This window comes from Salminus brasiliensis, chromosome 23 (assembly GCF_030463535.1).
Source record: "Salminus brasiliensis chromosome 23, fSalBra1.hap2, whole genome shotgun sequence".
Classification (NCBI taxonomy): domain Eukaryota; kingdom Metazoa; phylum Chordata; class Actinopteri; order Characiformes; family Bryconidae; genus Salminus; species Salminus brasiliensis.
In genome coordinates, this window is record NC_132900.1 from 27,337,606 (window position 1) to 27,356,239 (window position 18,634).

An 18,634-nucleotide genomic window follows, 5' to 3' on the forward strand; every position below is an offset into this window, starting at 1 on the left:
AAGAAGTGAAGCTGATTTTGAATACAAATCACTGTGCTCAGTACGTGAGAAGAGTTTTTGAAAAGCGGTCTTTAAGACGCTATTGATGCATTTTGTTCATATCGTGTATTGTGAAATTGTTCCTAAATATAGTGATATATATGATTCTATATATCACTATCGCATCTACCCACCCGGAGATGCGCGAGCCTAATAATGAGCCCAATAATAGAACTTCTGAGTTCTATTATTGAGGAACGTCAATCCCACATTCATATTGGAAAATATGTATGAAAATTGTCAGTATAATTTTATAACATTATATAATTCTATGGATTTTATAACAATGGCAATGATGCCTTATAACAGTGCTATGAATGGAACAAATATCCTTTGCTTTAGATTGAGGCCCTCTATGTTAGTACAATGTCATTTAATTCTACTATTACTAGCATAAGCTGTTCATAAACCCTCAAGCACTGCTTTATAAAAGTGTTATAAAGTCCTTATGTAGGCAGCTTTCAAATAAAGTGTTACCAATAATTCCAACCTAGTCAAACCAGATATTTCATGTACAAGAAATAATAAGGAGTGCTGAATCCAGAAATCATAAATGAACAGTCTGTCAGAAATGTACATGTCTATGTGTCTCTATTTTGATTATTTTCAACAACAACATAGTTTAAATGCATCCATAAGAGATCATAAAAAACTATCATAACATATATCATACATATATCATACTTGTGCAAACACCTGGGAATGAATATATATATATATATATATATATATATACACACACACACTATATGTCCAAATGTTTGTGGACACCCCTTCTAATGAATGCATTCCGCTACTGTAAGTTGCACCCATTGCTAAAACAGATGTGCAAATGTACACACATACAGCTGTACATCCCTGTAGAGAAGCACTGCCATTATAATAGGGCTCTCTGAAGCATTGGCAGCATATGGGCCAGGTGCAGGGTGAGGGCTAGAGGGGTATAGACCCCCGGCACTGAGCTATGGAGCAGTGGAACTGTGTTCTCTGGAATGATGGATGGTGCTCCATACAGTACTTTTGGGATGAGCTGGGGAGTTGGGGATGAGGTAGGGTGGTGATCATCATCCAACATCCTGACCTCACTGATGCTGAATGCAATAATATTCTCACAGCACTGCTCCACAATCTAGTAGACACAGTTACTCCAACAAAAGCAGGATAAACGCTTTACATAAGCCTTGATTTTGGAAGAAACAAGGATTAAGCAGGTGTCCCAAGACTTTTGTCCATATAGTGTATTTATTTAGCCATTCCCAGGCTCAGCCTTCTTAATGCATCCCTGCTGTTCCCATCTTCTTCAGCTCTGATGAAATGTACAGTTTCATTTGCAAGAAAATGATGTTGAATCTAGAAATAATAAATGAACAATTTTAGATTCATGAGATAAACAAACGCTCAGAAACCGAGCCTCTCAGTTGTGTTTCTTGGCACTGATGAATGAACCAGTCAAGCCTTCAATCTGGACGAAATGATGCCGACTCCAGAACTCATAAATAAACAGTCAAACAAATCAGAAATGCCCGTTCCATTACAAACCCAGCCTTGCCTTATCCTTAAAAGAAAGAAATCTGAATCCAGCAATCATAAATAAACACAATTCATAAAATAAACACTTGATTAAAACATGGTTGTCATCAAAGGCGTGTCTGAAGGGGTGGCACAGGGTGGCGCTGGCCGCCTATTGCCACTGGGATACAAAGCATCTCACTCTCCTGGCTTGCAACTATCTAACTTACTAACTGACTGACTGACTGACTGACTCACTCTCATATTTATCAGGCTAAAGATTCTCCACCAGGGGGTGCTATTTCCACTCAAACGTGGTGCTATGCATCAATGACATGGTGGCTTTGTTCACACTGTAGGCCAAATCCTTCAAGTGACCAAATCTGATTTGTATGGTCAGTTCTTTGAGGAACCTTTAGAGGTTCTTCTATTTGAAACGGTAAGGGAACCTCTTAAAGTGCTTTGAGGAACCTTCAAGGAATCTTTTTCGTCTAAAAACCTTTTCTTGAAGGTTCCTCAAAGCACCTTAAGAGGTTCCTCCACAGTTTTAAATTGACAAACCTCCAAAAGCTCCTTAAGGAACTTTGACCACCAGCTAGAACCACAAGAAGAAAATACAACATCTGATCTGATTGGTCCAATTGAGGATCTGACTGGTCCAACTAAGGATCTGACTGGTCCAACTGGGTCGCTTTTCCAGCAATCTGATGCAAATCAGATTTGAAACGATCTTTAATGAGGCCTTATGGTGTTCAGACCGCAGGAAACCAGTCCTGCCCAAAATCAGATACGCCAATAAATCGGATTTGAGCTGCCTGTCTGAACAAAGTCGGTGTCCTTGTTTACCAAAGTATCTGATCTGTCTTGATTTTTAGCCGTTCCAAAGTCCATGCTCCAAATAAACTGTGCCTCATTGTTTAGAGTGGCAAGGCTCAGATATTTCGACCTGAAGAAATTATGCTTAATCTAGAAATCAATAAATAAACAATCAAAAATCCCACAAAAGGTCCATATCTCTCCATGTTGATTAGTGTCAGTCTCAGCCACTGGATAATACACAAATGTGGTCCAGCTTAGCATTCACAAGAACGTTTTCTAGAGTGAATCTGGAAAAAAAATCATTAGATGCTCTGGAGAAGCCACACATGACCGTAAAGTCACCATGCCCAATGGCAAGCATCGGCTACAGGGGTTTAAAGCCACCAGCATCGGGCTGTGGAGCAGTGGAACTGTGTTTTCCGGATTGATGGAGCTCCATCCAACAACTTTGGAGTGGCAGAACAAATCATCCAACATCAGCCCTTGACCTCACTGATGCTCTGGTGAATGCAATCATAGTCTCACAGCATTGTTCTGACATCTAGTATAAAGTCTTTCCAGAAGAGTAGAGGCTGTTACTGTAGCAAGTGTGAACCAACTCCCTATTAATACCTTTGATTTCAGAAGAAACATTGGATAAGTAGGTGTGACCAAGTCCAGAGTTCTAACCGTAATTGGCTATTTGTTTATTGGGACAGGGTCTACTGCTCTGGCTAGATTCCCTCGCTTTCAAATCATTCGTCCATTCAATGGTCACTTCTCAGTCCGTTCACTATTAGCAAATACTACGTAGTGAATAGTGAATAAGGTAATCACTGGTCCTAAGCGCAGGTCTATCATCCGCAAGAAATTATGCTGAATCGCTTGGAGACGCAGGACATGTTGTGCAGGACGATGCCCAGAAGGAAAATGAGGATGACCGCCACTAGGAGGATGGTGCAGAAACCAGTCCAGGCTGAACTCTTGAGTGTCCCCTCTTCCTCCTCCCCCACCTCCAGGCCCTTGGGTGGGAGACAAGGCAAAAATGACATGTTATAGGATGTTAAGAGCATGAAATGTCATGGTAACCTATTCATGAATGGCGTGTTTTACCATTCGAGATATGTGGCACTCCTGTCTTTATTGCCTCATTTGTATGTGTATCAATCTCACCAGTATCAGTGCATCATAACAGAACACCTTCCTACAAAAAAGTGCCACTTAAGTGAGTCAGAAAGTAAAGGCAAGTCATATATATATATATATATATATATATATATATATATATATATATATATATATATATATATACGGAAATCACAATGTATGATTTTTTAATAATTTATTTGTGTGTTAAATAAGTATTTGAACACCTATGAAAATCAATGTTAATATTTGGTACAGTAGCCTTTGTTTGCAATTACAGAGGTCCTGTAGTTTTTCACCAGGTTTGCACACACTGCAGCAGGGATTTTGGTCCATTCCTCCACACAGATCTTCTCCAGATCAGCCAGGTTTCTGGGCTGTTGCTGAGAAACACGGAGTTTGAGCTCCCTCCAAAGATTTTCTATAGGGTTTAGGTCTGAAGACTGGCTAGGTCACTCCAGAACCTTGATATGCTTCTTATGGGCCACTCCATGGTTATCCTGGCTGTGTGTTTTGGGTCATAGTCATGTTAAAAAAGACCCAGCCACGACCCATCTTCAGTGCTCTAACTGAGGGAAGGAGGTTGTTCCCCAAAATCTCGCAATACATGGCCCCAGTCATCCTCTCCTTAATACAGTGCGGTTGTCCTGTCCCATGTGCAGAAAAACACCCCCAAAGCATGATGCTTCCACCCCCATGCTTCACAGTAGGGATGGTGTTTTTGGGATGGTACTCATCATTCTCGTCCTCCAAACACGGCGAGTGGAATTAAGACGAAAAAGGTCTATTTCTTCTAAGTGGGAGAACTTGCAAAGTCGCAGGGTGTTCAAATACTTATTTTCCTCACTGTATATATATATATATATATATATATGTGTGTGTGTGTGTGTTTAAAAGGCCACTTTTATGTGATAGACTTCAGCATCAATTATTTTCTAAGTACAGCTTGAAAAGCAGCTATAATGCTAAGATATGTTGGTTGCAAAGACCAGGTGCTGAGTGCTGGTCATTAATATGCATGAGCTCACTAACATGGATTTTGATGAGCTTTTACAGAGGACTGGCGCACAACTCTATGCCACACTGGCAGATTTTTTAGGGCAAATATCTGAAAAGTCAGTAAACGAGAAAATTAGACAGTGTTTCCATTAACTACTGTCATCTACGAAATTCCCGAAGACGATGTCACGTGCTTGCTAGAGATGAAAGTATGGAATATATAGTGCAGGGCTTTGAACCTTTATTAGCTCCCAGAGGAGCGGTTTTGACAGCCCTCGCTCTGTCAGCTCTACATGACTGCAGCCAGTTCAGAGCAGCCAATTTAATGAGGGCTGAAGACACTGGCTGCGTCCCAAACCACATACTACTACACCAAATAGTATGCTACAAATCGTGTCAAGTGTATTCATTAGAATAGTACGGACGCTACAGAAGTGTGTGGTTTGGGACACAGCCTTTTCACAGGGTTTTTGTGCAGCAGTCACCGTATTCTATATTTCACTGGGATGTTGATCAAGAGGGAGCACATCACAGGTCACAGAAACTAAAGAAACTGTGTCTGCAGCCGGGGAAGTGGCTAAAAGGCTAGCTAAACACACAATGTGCCGAAAGGACACCAACGTTAACCCACCCTTCGCGGCTCCCGGCACTAAGAGGGTACAATAGAAGGGTATTCCTTAAAACACCACCTCTTTACAAACTGCCGTCGATGCAGCCTCACTGGGCAGCCGACATGCTCAGAGGAAAGCGCCGGGTCCCCAGTTCCACCACACCAGCCAATAGACGCCTGTGCCGGACAACATCGCTTAAAAGTGCTAAGGGCAGAGAGCACAGCCATCTACCCACCTGGAGAGAGTGCGGCCCATTGTGCTCTCTCTGACTCTGGCCGCTGATGGCAAAGCGGCGATCTGTTCTTTTTACAGTCTTAAAAGCTATGCTAGGTTAGGCTAGGCTTAGCGATGGTATACTATGTGGATGTGGGGCAGTAAAACCAGCCAATAAAAGCAGAGCTCTTCTTTTATGAGCCCTCTGTAAAAGGAAAATTAGGCAACATAACAGGGTGGTAAAAAGGATTGTAATACTGCATCTGGGCATTTTTCACTGTATTCAAATACTTGATAAATGCACTGTGCTGTAATTTATTAGCAATAAAACATCATTGTCCTGCCCACCTCTACCAGGCTCCGTTCCGGAAGGCCTGCCTCGCCGGCTTCCTTGAAGTCGAAGCGGTAGGCAGGTTCCCCGGGCAGCAGGGTCTGCTCCACGTCTCCTGGTAGAGGCAGCAGGTAGCAGCCATTGCCTGGCAGCCGGATGAAAACAGGCCCATGCTCGGAGGGGTGCGTTACGGAGATGACGGACAGCACGTTTGGGTCGTCAGGCAGCTGGGAGACGGACAGGCTGCTGGGCAGGTGGGTGACGCTCCGGCACCATGGGCAGCGGATTTCTCGGTGGTTCAGCCTCATCTGGCCCAGGCACACGGAGCAGCACGTGTGCCGGCACTGCAGCAGTTTGGGCCGCCGCCGCTGGGGGCTGTAGGGGTTGAAGCAGATCTGGCACTCCAGCCTGGAGCTATGAGACGGCGTCTCCATTGCGGCCCACAGAAGTCACCTATCCAAGAAAACCTCAGCTTGCTAAATGCTAAATTGAACAGGTTGGGGGACGTCTCTGTTTCAAAATTTAGTCTAGAAATCAATTTTAACTAAAGTATAATATTATTTTGAAGCAACTTATTATATAAATTGAAATGTTCTGAATATTTGCTATTAATATTTGGCAATATTTGCTGTTTAATTACATTTCTTAATTCTAAACTTAGCCTGAAGATTAGGATTATCTCTCTTAAAGCTAATTCTATGCTATTCACATTTACAGTGTAGCTGTAAATTACAGTACTACAGCACTACAACACTGTTGACACGAGCACTCGAATAATCTGCTATCTGGTACCAGTATCCTATAGAGATAGCATTAGTGGCAATAGGCAGGTAAAGCCATTCCCAGAATCAAGCATTAAAGGGAAACTCTGGCCAAAATGACAAATTCAACCATCACTACATCTGCTGTTCACATGGTCTCCTCACCTCTTACAATTATCCAACAACAGCATCTAGTTCTAAACTTTCCAGTTTAAAGACTGTGAAATCTGCCTCCTGATGATGTATCTTGAAGGTGGGAGGGACTTTTGAATAAATTACAGGCGGTTTGGAGGGGGTACTTAAGGGGTACTATTGCTGGAAGCCAGAAAGCTAATTCTGAGCTAATAGGACGTCTGTATTTGTTTGCTTCAATATTGTTTTTGGGGTTTTTTTATCTCAGGGGCGGAGATTTCTAGTGGCTGTATGACATATGTGTGTAGTGCATGCTGGGTATTGTAGTGAGAGAACAGTGACGGAATGAAAACAAAATTGTGGATTCTGTCAAATTGAAAAGACTGCACTACAGGAAATCACACAGCACAACAAATAATGTTAATATTTATTTCAATTATTTTAAATAAATAATATTAAAGTGTAGTGTTAGGCCAGAGTGCCCCTTTATGTCCTTTTATGTCCCTTGGGAATGGGATTATGGGATACAAAATGGACTATTTAAGGAAATCTGATGCAGTTTGTTTATTGTTAAATCAATGCTGTGATTAATTTGATCAATTATTATAGTTTAATTCACTTTTTACGAATTAATGCTGAAATATACAGTGCTTTTAAAGTCTCTCTTTCCTTTCTTCTCCAACCTCACGATTCTGAATTATGATGTTATATTTGATTTGCTATTATTCTTTTATTATCTATTTTTTTCTGTTATTTTTGTTGCTTAATCATTTATCCTTTATCTGCGTCCAAACAATGTCCTGCTCTGTCCCACAGATCTGTCCCCAACCAAAAAAAAGATATGGTGGGATCTCTAGTGTGGGATCTTCAGCGTGGGATCTTCAGCGTGGGATCTCTTAGGTAAGAAGTGCAGAAGCACACAGGCTGTTGTCTCGCGATGACGGACAGTGTGGTCCGCTTTCTTGCTCTTCTTCAGGGCTGGACGCTCTGGTCTGATAGCCTGTCAGAGTTCTAATCCATATCTGGCTGGATCTGTGGAACGAAGCAGAAGAGAAGGTTAGCGTCCAAACAGACTGTCATTGTTTAATCCCATCTAAATCTCACATCGTCGAGCATGCCGAGGCAGAAGGGGTTGTGTAACGGGCTTTTAGAGAAAGCCCAGCATGGACGGTGTCTGCCTCTCGTCACGGGTTGAAGACTGGGACTTGTAAACACATCAGCAGGGATTAAAGACGCTGCATGTCGCATCACCTCCAGCTTAGACAGCAATGTTGCAACTAGCGGAGCCCAAGACGGTCAACAAGAGGAGCGGGGACTGCGGGTTTTTAAAGTGTAATGGAAGCTTGAAGCATTACTGTTTAGCTAATCAAATGGGAAACTCACATATCAAAACCAAAGGTCAATTCTAACGCTGCTAGCATGGAATAAAAGCTAGCAAGGCCTAGTTTCGTAACTAGCTTTTACTACTTTACTGCTAGCATGTCGGACTGATGTGTTTTTGGATTATTACTGTAAAGAAATGATCTGCAGCTTTAGGAGTTTTACTAGCGCTAACATAGGTAGTACATATGAAGATCTTTCCGTATAAATGAATGAAAAATCGGTGGAAAACGGCCTCTTTAGTGAAAGTCCAAATGTTTGTGGACACCTGCTCGTCCAACATTTCTTCTGAAGTCAAAGGTATTAACAAGGAGTTTTTTTCTTTGTTGCTGTAATAACTTCACTCTTCTTTACCATTACCATAGACAATGGAACATTGCTGTAAAGATTTGATGACATTTAGCCACAGGGGTCTCAGGGAAGCATTAAGCCTCAATGTCAAATATGGATACGGATACGGATGGAGACTTCTCTCCGTACTCTGCGGATTGTTGTCATTTTGTCCGTATTTATGAACGTTGTCTGAAAGCTGGCGGATATGGATAGAGTAGCCAATAGTTCAAGTGAAATATGACCAATGCCTTGTGGACACGACAAAGAAGAAACACTGTATTGCCATTCAACATCCATGCCAACGTAAAGGGTGCATAGAAGTACGTGGGCAGTGATAGGTACAGCGGTTTTAAAGGACGGGGTCAGGTACTGATGTTGGATGATTAGTTCTGGACCTACAACTCCCAAACCCAAAGGTAGCGGATGGATCTCCACCACTCCAGAGAATATCCAGTTCCACTGCTCCACAAGTCCACATTGCTGGAGGGCTTTAAGCTCCTTTTGTCCAGCACTTGGCATTGGGCATGCTGACCTTAGGCTCCCCAGAACATTTAAGTGTGTTGGCAATGCTTTTCTACGGATTATACAAGCTGTGTGTTTTGAAAGTAGCTGCTTTGTGTTTGATTTGTGTCCAATGAAAACGGCCCATTTAGTGAAGCTAAAACAAAGCTAAAGCTACACTATAGGTCCAAAACTCTGTAGACACCTGATTGTCCAACATTTCTTCTTAAGGAATTAATCGGGATAACATCCCTCTACTCTTCCGAGAAGACTTTACCATAGATGCTGGTACATTGCTGTGAGGATTTGATGACATTTAGCCACAATAGCACTAGTGAGGTTAGGTACTGAGGTACTGTACTAGAAAGGTATTGGATTGGATGGAGCTCCACTACTCCACAGCTTGGCACTGGGCACGATGGCCTTAGGCTCTCCAGAACATCCTCATTCTGATGGCCATGCTTTGCAATGTAGCGTGTGCTGAAAGCAGCTGAATTGACTAATTAGTAAAGCTGTCTGGACATGGCTTCGTACATACAGTATAGCGCATTTTATAACCCCACTTGATTTAAGGTCATACACCGCCTTGAGCTACTGCAGACCCATTATGTACGTTAATTGCTTAGCCTAATGCTCGTCAAGACAGGACCATCATTCACACACAATGATGTCAGCAACACAAATGTCAATCAGGGGGTCCGCAATGTTAGCAGCTGCCTCTTATTATTACTATGGAGCAAATTAGGAGGAGAAGACATTTCCACCTTCATACGATTGTACGTAGTCTTAGAGTGCTGTAGCGTGGATATATTGTACAGTCAATGGAATATAATAACATGCTCAAGCAGCCATGACACAATATAATGAAAAGAACGAGTTGAAAGAGCTGTTGCTCCAATAACGCTTCATAAATTGCGTCCTCCTCTTGGGCAATCGAACTGAGGGAGTGGCCCTTCATCAAGAATTATTCTGCTCCCATCCCCGGAGAGAAAAGTAATTAATAATGTAATTAAACCTGCAATTGTCTCGTGAACTCCCCCGAGGGCCTGCTGGTTATTAGATGCAGAGCGTGTAGCGTAAAGGAAGTAGAAATAATCTACTTTTCATCGAGTTTTTCAGTCAAAAGGCAACAGAGGCCCTCGCTTACAGACCTAAGGGGCAATAGCAGCAAAGACTAGGCAGGCCTAGCAAGGTCTAGATACACCAACAATAAGTTCTGCCTAACTGTGCGCCTTGTGTTCGAATTCAGCCCATGCACATACAGCATTCCGGGTGACCCTAGTGGTCACCGGGCCCAATGCCAAGCGTCTGTGGGCTGTGGGGCAGTGGAACTGTGTTCTCTGGAGTGATGGAGCGCCATCCAATACCTCTGGGAAGAGCTGGAGTGTCAGAACTAATCATCCAACGTACTGACCTGACCTCACTGGTGCTCTTGTTGTGAAAGCTAAATACAATCAAATCTGCACAGCAATGTTCAAACATCTAGTGTGCAGTCATCGCAGAAGGATTGGAGCCGGAACCATCTGCAAAACACCATAGCAACCGCCTGTAACACCTTAGCAACCATTTAGCAAATACTTTAGCAACTATATATCAACACCCTAGCATCCACCACAAATTCTACAGCAACTACAGGGCAACACCCTAGCAACCACTTTGAATACCATAGCAAACAACATAGCAACCAAGAGGAAACACTTTAGGAACCACCTGCATTACCTTACCAGTGCTCACCTAGCTACTCCTGCTAACTATGAAACTTAAGCAATACCATAGCATGCAATTAGCAAAACCTTAGCAACCACCTGAAATCTGATAGCAACCAACATAGCAACCACCTGGCACACCTTAGCATCTAACTGAAATGCCACAGTAACCACCTGAACAACAACTAGGAAGCATTTTGCTATAGCAATAGCAACTGACATAACAAACACTTGGAACACCTTAGCACCCACTTGCAATACCTTTGCACCCACTTAGCAACATCTTAGCAACCACCTGGGCCAACTCAGTAACCACCTGCAATAATATTGCTCCTAGTAACCACCAGGAATAGTACAGCAACTGCATTGCAACAGCCTAGCAACCATCTGGGATACCATAGCAACCACTTGCAATACCTTTGCACCCACTTAGCAACACTTTAGCAACCACCTGGGCCATTTCAGCAACCAACTGAAATAGTATTGCCCCTAGTAACCACCAGGAATAGTACAGCAACTGCATTGCAACAGCCTAGCAACCACCTGGTATACAATAGCAACCGCTTACCAAAAACATCCTAGTTTCATCCTTGTAAACACATAGCAACAGCCTAGCAACCGCCTGGGAGTGGGAACCATGCATTCGTCAGCTTTTTGAAGCTACCTGATGTGCTTTCTAACCAGACTCTTGTTAGCTAGAACCTTTAGGCAGGTTACAGGTTGGTCCGCTGTCAGTGTTCTCACTAAAACCAGGCTTGGTGTAGACCCCGTCGTCACAGTGGTCTCATACCAAAGTTTCTATTGGCTTACAAAATTAAAATGCAGAGCCACTGCCTATACATCGTGGACCCCTGGAGGTCCCCGGACCCCACTTTGAGAACCAGCCTCAACTTCATGTAGTGTTATTCGGTTATTCTGATGATTTACACGCCTCATCTCCTCAAATTTGATGAAGTGTTGAAGGATCGGGACTCGAGCATGTTTATGATGATCTATGAAGCACTTATTTTCTGATCACATTACAATCTGTCTGGTGGCCGCTTTGATACTGTACGCTAAGGCGGGGGTTGGTGTTGGGGGGGTTAAAAATACACCACGACCCGTCAAGAGTCCTGTGGGCAAACTTACTAAATCATTCGAAATCTTTGACAGGGGCTAACCTTGACAAAATGCCCTCCTCACTTTTCTATCCACATCAATCTCTGGCTTTATGCTGAGTAAGGCAGCTTTCAGCTCGAAAAACCTGCTGCCTTCCTTCACCCTGGACTCGCCAGCGGCCTGCTACCCAAACACTCCCGAGCAGTTAGCAATTATGCTAATTTCTGCCCCTCGCCATCTGTGAAAAGCGCCGCTAACACCAGGCACACAGCTAATGGAAGGCATTCGCCGTGGAATTATTCTATTAATTGGTTCCTAAAAGTGCAGGACTGATGTCACGTCACAACGCGAGGCTCTCCTTAAATAACGGCGTACACCCGCGCGAGGCAATTTACCAAACTGGGCTTTGGCGAGCGGGACGGGAGGGGTGTAAATAATCCACCAAGCTATCAAGTGTTATTTGTCATCCTGATAGAACTGGTGCAAAAGACAATAAAACAGCTCGCCGACTATCAGCTGTATGCTATAAGAGCCCATCAGCTGGATAAATGGAGCGGCAGCAGGGGATTTGTCAACACCAGATGAGAAGCGAAGGGGTGAAATGGGGGGAAAAGTCACTTAAAACACGTGCGTCTTCAAGGGCGATAGATCGTGCTAACCAGGTGCAGCCTGGATAGAGGAGGGGAGGAGGGGGAGGCTGAGCCCATGAGGGTACTCGTGCATGTCCTTGGTGACACGGGCTCTTCATTCAAATCCTAGAAGTAACAGGACTTCAACCAATATATTTCTCCAGCAGAGCTGAGCAAACAAACACTGCAGCCATCAATAACCTGGGGGGGGGTTTACATCATAGCCGTGTTGAAAAGGGGGATCAGAGCAGGGGTGCAGCGGAGCAGCCACACTGCTAACCTTGAGGCCTCGGAAACAAGGACGCTTTCCAAACTCCAAGCATGGGGTGTGATGCTCGGCCGCCAAAGCAAACCCCCCGAAAAAATGTTATGTTCCACTTTGATTATTTTGTTTCTTTTTGGGTGAAAAACACAAAAATTAATAAGCCAACAGAAACAAAATACTAAATTACTACAAGCTAGCTAAAAAGAGGCCTGTCCAAGTCACTGAGCACAATCACTAAGGCCCAGGGGCCGCAAGTCCCAACCCCAAGGCATTCCGCTTTGCCATCAGGAGCCAGAGTCCCAGAGAGCACAATGAAGGGTATGCATTGACGCTGTATTCCCGCTGGAACACGCCCCCTTTAGTCTTGACTAATTGGCTAAACATGCTGCAACCCGGCTGCAGCGTTTATTAGGGAAAACGGAAGGATACAAGCAACGATCTGCTCAAGTTTAAGGCAGTTGGGCTCGACAGTGATCCAACTGAGTTACCGAGTAACGAACCAATGGTCCATGTAGATCGATGTGTAGCCAGGAACATCCAGCTAACTGAGGCTCAAATCACATCCGTTTCTCAAGCCTCTCAAGTCGAGTCATTTACCATAGGGGGGTTTGGTAGACTGGTTTATTTGGGTTTCGCCGGCTTTTCCTTAAATCAAACTTAGCATGTCGCTCAATTCTCAACTATGGTGGGTTTGTTTTGTTTACCCACCTGTTTTCAGTGTTAATTCACCAAACCCCACGTTGTAGAGCCTGGATTCCAGAATTGAAGCAATCCATTCGCTTCTCTTTTCTTGAGCATCCTTCTGGAGAAGGATGTTTGTACAGTCAGTCACACAACCGCTGTCGCTAACACTGCCAGTCAGTATCCTCCAAGCGTGTCGGCTTGCTCGGATTTCGAAAAGGGGTGGTGGCTGGCTTAACATAGGTCAGAGAAGTCCTTACCCTTAAAGCGTCGGGAGCATAGCTAGTGCTAGGGGGTCGCTATGAAGGGGGGGGGTTTACTGGCAGTACCAAAATACAAAAAACACAAAAAATGATTCATTGTCATTGTCACTGTTTTTAACATTTTTAACGAGGTGACCCATAAAACGAGAGTTAAACTGAACCAGAGTGAAGGCAGGGCTGAATGGTGGGACAGATTTTCTCATGTTTGTGATTAAAAATGCTTGCTCGCTAAACTCAACGTTCAATGTTCATTCATCCGGTATCCACTCGAACTGTTTCAGCATGGTTTAGCCTTTTGTCCGTGCTGGAGGGCCTTCAAGACCTGCTAACTGCCCGCCTGTTGGATGTGCTGAAGACCCTCACAGCTAGTCCCTGCAGAGAGTATTGAAATTGTTACCCTTAACAGATACTTTACTTTGTTTTACCTGTTTATTCCCATGATTAAGGGTCTCACCTATTCAAATTTGCACTCTTCCATCATCTATAATGCGATGATGCTATGTATGATAGTATCGCATTACATATAACAATCATATAATTGTTATATATAAATAGACTACAATAGAATTGTTATATATAAATTGCTATATCCTAAATAGACTAGTCTTCAATACAGCTCGTGTAAATGTCTCGACTCAGTCCAGTTGCTTTGACTAAGAACGAAGTCAGGCTATTGTGTGCATGTCAAAGGAGTCAGCGTTGTTAGACGGAGTCATGTCAGGACTAGCAAAGGCCCTGGGGCTACACATTCTGTGAGGTGCCTCTCTCAGATGCCCATCTATCCAGCATACAGTATATGGACAAAGGTATTGGGACACCTACACCTACAAGTATGGCATCCCATTCTATATCCATAGACGTTAAAATGGAGTTGTTCCCTCTTTGCAGCTCTAAAAGCAGGTTTCCAACAGCAGTTTTGGGCCACTTTTATGAGCTATGCGCCTCAGCCCTCGGCAACCTCCATACCGTAACTTTTTACGTGGAGTTGCTGTGGTTCCTTAGCGCTTCCACTTTTCCATAACACCGCTCACAGTTGATGGTGGAATATCTAGGAGGTGGCATCCTATTACAGAACCACACTGGAAATTCACAGAGCTCTTTAAAACCACTAGTTTTAGTCCACTAATGTGTGTAAAGGCAGACTGCGTGCCTAGATGCTTGATTTTTAGTCCTATGGCAATGGAACTGAATGAGACGTGAATGAGACCTGAATTGTATGACTAAGAGGTGTGTCCCAATACTTTTGACCATGTAGCGTGAACACAAAGCTGTCGCTGTCTGACCTCCAAGACTAATTTAATAAAAATTAAAATGGCAAAAATTTTGCCTGGCTTTGTAAAACATGTTCTTATTCTTTACATTGTGTCCAAACATGATGAATGGACCAATAGAAATCCTCAAAATAATAAGAAAAGCTTTTCTACATTGACTTCAAACGAAAGAGGGTTGTCGTCCTTTCCTGTAAAGTTGCCATCTTGAAAATACGTATATTGTAATGGCTATTAGCGGCCTACTGACATTAGTCGCTTACTATCGCTAAGCTTAAGCCAGCCAAGTTAGCTGAATAACATTAGCCAACAAACTCATTAGCTAGTATTTGGAAACATAAGCCATGGCTGTTCACAGAAAGCGCTGAGTGGGCGGCCCAGCACAGCCTGATAACACTGTGGTGATAAAACAGATCTTTTTTTCTCGTAGTTTACTCTTGCTAGCCCCTCCTAGCCGGAGACGGCCAAGCCATCAAAGCGGCAGATCAGAAATCGCAGTTTGCTTGGTACAAAAAGACATCCTAAAAGAGAAGAAATACCCTGGGAGAACACCGGACGGGGGCAATGAAAATAGAGGCCCTCCCTGGGGAGCTGGTAGAGTCTGCAAGTGTGTTAGGCGGACGGATCCTCATTTCCATCCCACAAAGCGCCGCGAGCCCATATAGAGCATATTCCGCTGGCTGTGTCGCACAGAAATGAAAGTTTCAGAGCAAACAAGAGGGAAAAGACCCGATTTACCACACACAACAACTTGAATGTTGAAAAAAAAACTGCAACTGGCTTTGCTTTAGGTATCAAGTGCTTATCTTTGATCATGTGGTTTATCACTCTCTAGTTGCCCTCTGGCTTGAGTATACAGCCCTTCTTACTACTTAAGACACAGCAGAGTAATTAAGCAAACGCTGTCTGATCAGGCAACGGCCAGAAGTGCTGAGTCCATCAATCAGCATCTGATAACAGGCCTTTCATTGGAGATAATGTCAGTTAATATCAGTGGAATTTACTGATTAATCCTGAAGGTCACAAACCGACCACTGTAGTCACAGAAAGTACTGATACCCGGCTAAGCTGAAGCAGCTCTACGCTCTTAAAGGAGAAATCCACCAATCTTCCACCCTTTCAGCATGTTTCAGTCTCTGAGGTGTAAACAAGCTCACTCCGGTTCGTTTCGGTGTGAAATGCTCGGCTCCAGAGAAACTCACCAACTCATTTTTTTTTACAGTGGCGGTGAATGGAACCAGGTGTCGCCGGGACTGCAAAACAAGTACACAGCCATTGTATTTACTGTCATAACACACCAAACAAGTGAACCTGCGCAAGCCTTCTGAGTTTTAGAGGCAGTGCTGATGAGGTTGAAATAGTGGTACAATGGTGGTGAAAAAAAAACAAACAAAAAAAAGACAAAAAACACAATGGGGACTATTTTGCCTAATAACATGTAACCATCCGCCTTGAACACGTTTAAAAAAAGCGTTTAGTCCAAAAACTTATGCTTAACTATCAAAAAACAACGTCCCAGTGTATTTGTAAATGATTTAATGCTCTAACGTTTAGAGGAATTCAACTTTTTGGACGTCTGATTCCGTTCACCACCACTGTGAACAATTCTGACTTCTCTAAATTGGAGCGTTTCACCCCCAACCACTGTGAATGGCTTTGTTTGCAAGGTTTGCATCGTTTAATTAAGCAGAAAATTAACAAAATATATATAAACTGATTTTATATTAATAGATGAATTTGCATACATGCATAATTTTCATGCACATGTAATTGTCTTGGCACTTCTGGCACTATTGTAGTCTCGGCACACATGCATATCTACTCATATTAACTAAAAAGTGCAGATTTTTTATGTATGTAATGCATTTAAAACATAATATTAGTATAACCTACTTTTATTTTATTTTTTTTATTCTGTACAAAATTGAAAGTCTATGGAGGTCCTCAGCCTCTCGAACTATGTAAATATGTGTCTGTCATACAGTGCAGTGAAGTCTGAGAAGATGTGAAGGCCATTTTTCATCAACATCTTAAGATCTAGGTCCTTTTCTCAGGGTTACATTCCTGCAGTGCCCAATCCAGTTTTCCTGGGTGTGCTTTGGCAGGGCTTCCTCTGGTTCCACCAAAACAGCCCACATGAAAACACTTGGATAATCAGTCCAATCCGGGCTGAGGGCTGCTGAATGTCTTTTATGCCTAATCCTCGTCCCCTGAGTACAAAGTCCTGCTCTACAATAAAAGTGTGAGGACCTGGACATCAACAGGCTCGGATCTGCTGGTCTACGGTGTTCTGGATCGAGGTGGACGTAAACGCCCCCAGATGCTGGGGCTTCCTCGTGTCGCGTCACTTAGGTAGAGTAGTATAGTAAGAGCTGTACACCAGAAAAAATCATTAATTAATTAATTAATTAATTAATTAATTAATCGCATCTGACATCAAGATAAAGTTCTGACCACTCAACTTTACACCCAAAAACGTGCCCATAAAAAATAAATAAATAAATAAATAAACAATAATTAAAAAAAAACGTTACAGAACAGGCTAGACGACGTGCTTACGTAACATCCCACAAAAACACACACGAAGTACTCCAAAACAGCTCAATCATAAATCATAAATCAGCTCGCGCGCACTCCCTGGTCAGGTCTGGTCAGTGTCTGCGTTACTCCAGACAGGACACAACTCAATAAAGGTGCACAAACTTTGTGAAGCGCCCTGAATCCAGGGGGGGGGGTTACAGCGGGGGGTTTCCAGCGCAGGCGTTTCTGCAGTAAACTCACCTCGCCTCGTGCAGACATGGGCGCGAGCTCCGGTCTCGCTGTATTTCCACTTCAGAAGGGCTCGTTTCCTCGCTCTGTTCTCGCAGCGCGCGAACAGAGTGTTTTGACAGTTCAGGCGACCAGCACCTCCCACCCGTCGCCACACACACACACACACACACACGCAGACAAAGACCAATGATCCAACAGCTGTGGCCAGCAGGCGGAGACAATAGCCAATAGGCGCAGCCAATGGTCACTAGCCATGATCAATATTCAATAACCACAGCCGATAGACGTAGCCCGTCGCCAGAGTCAATACACTGACCGTTAGACAGCGGACATATCAAATGCATGTGGGCAGTAGCAGTAATCGATACATAGCCAATAATCGTAGCGAATAGGGTGCTGTAACTGTACCATAATAATCACAGCCAATAGACATGGCCAAATCTTTAACAGGCATAGTCCATAGAGTAATCCAAATAATCAATAATCACATCGAATATGGTGTAATTAACAGAAAATAAGCATAGCCAATAGCTGTGGTCAAATAATCAATAATTATAGCTAATATGGTGTGCTTAATGGAAAATAATCATAGCCAATAAACATAGCCAAATGATTAGAAATCATAGCGAATATGGTGTAATTAATAGAAAGTAATCATAGCTAATATACATGGCCAAAAAGCAATAATCTTATCTAATAATTAATAGAATTAACAGAAAATAATCATAGCCAATAGGCATGGCCAAATAATCAATATTCATAGCTAATATGGTGTAATTAATGGGAAATAATCATAGCTAACAGACATGGCCAAATAATCAATAATCTCATCTAATATGGTTTAATCAATAGAAAATAATCATAGCTAATATGCATGGCCAAATAATCAATAATCATAGCTAATATGGTGTAATTAATGGGAAATAATCATAGTCACTAGATGTGGGCAATAATAATCATAGCTGATATAGTGTAATTATTAGAAAATAAGCATAGCCAATAGATATGGCCATATCATCAAATATCATAGCTAATATAATCAATACAAATAATATAATCAATAGAAAATAATTATAGCTAGTAGTTGTAGCCAACTTGGTAACTAACAACAAATAACCAGCGGCAATAGAGGAGACCGATAATCAATATATATATATATATATATATATATATATATATATATATATATATATATATAT

At 42.7% G+C, this 18,634-nt stretch overlaps 1 protein-coding gene across 1 annotated transcript; it reads right to left on the reverse strand.

Moving 5' to 3' along the window:
• Nucleotides 1-2,094: 2,094 nt before the first annotated feature.
• On the reverse strand, nucleotides 2,095-17,555 carry rnf152 (ring finger protein 152). Its single transcript, XM_072668896.1, has 3 exons — nucleotides 17,445-17,555; nucleotides 5,664-7,571; nucleotides 2,095-3,368 (listed from the first exon to the last, which is right to left on the reverse strand). Exons 2-3 carry the CDS (start codon nucleotides 6,078-6,080, stop codon nucleotides 3,204-3,206), a joined length of 582 nt encoding a protein of 193 aa, XP_072524997.1. The 5' UTR covers nucleotides 6,081-7,571; nucleotides 17,445-17,555; the 3' UTR covers nucleotides 2,095-3,203.
• Between the last annotated feature and the right edge of the window lie 1,079 nt (nucleotides 17,556-18,634).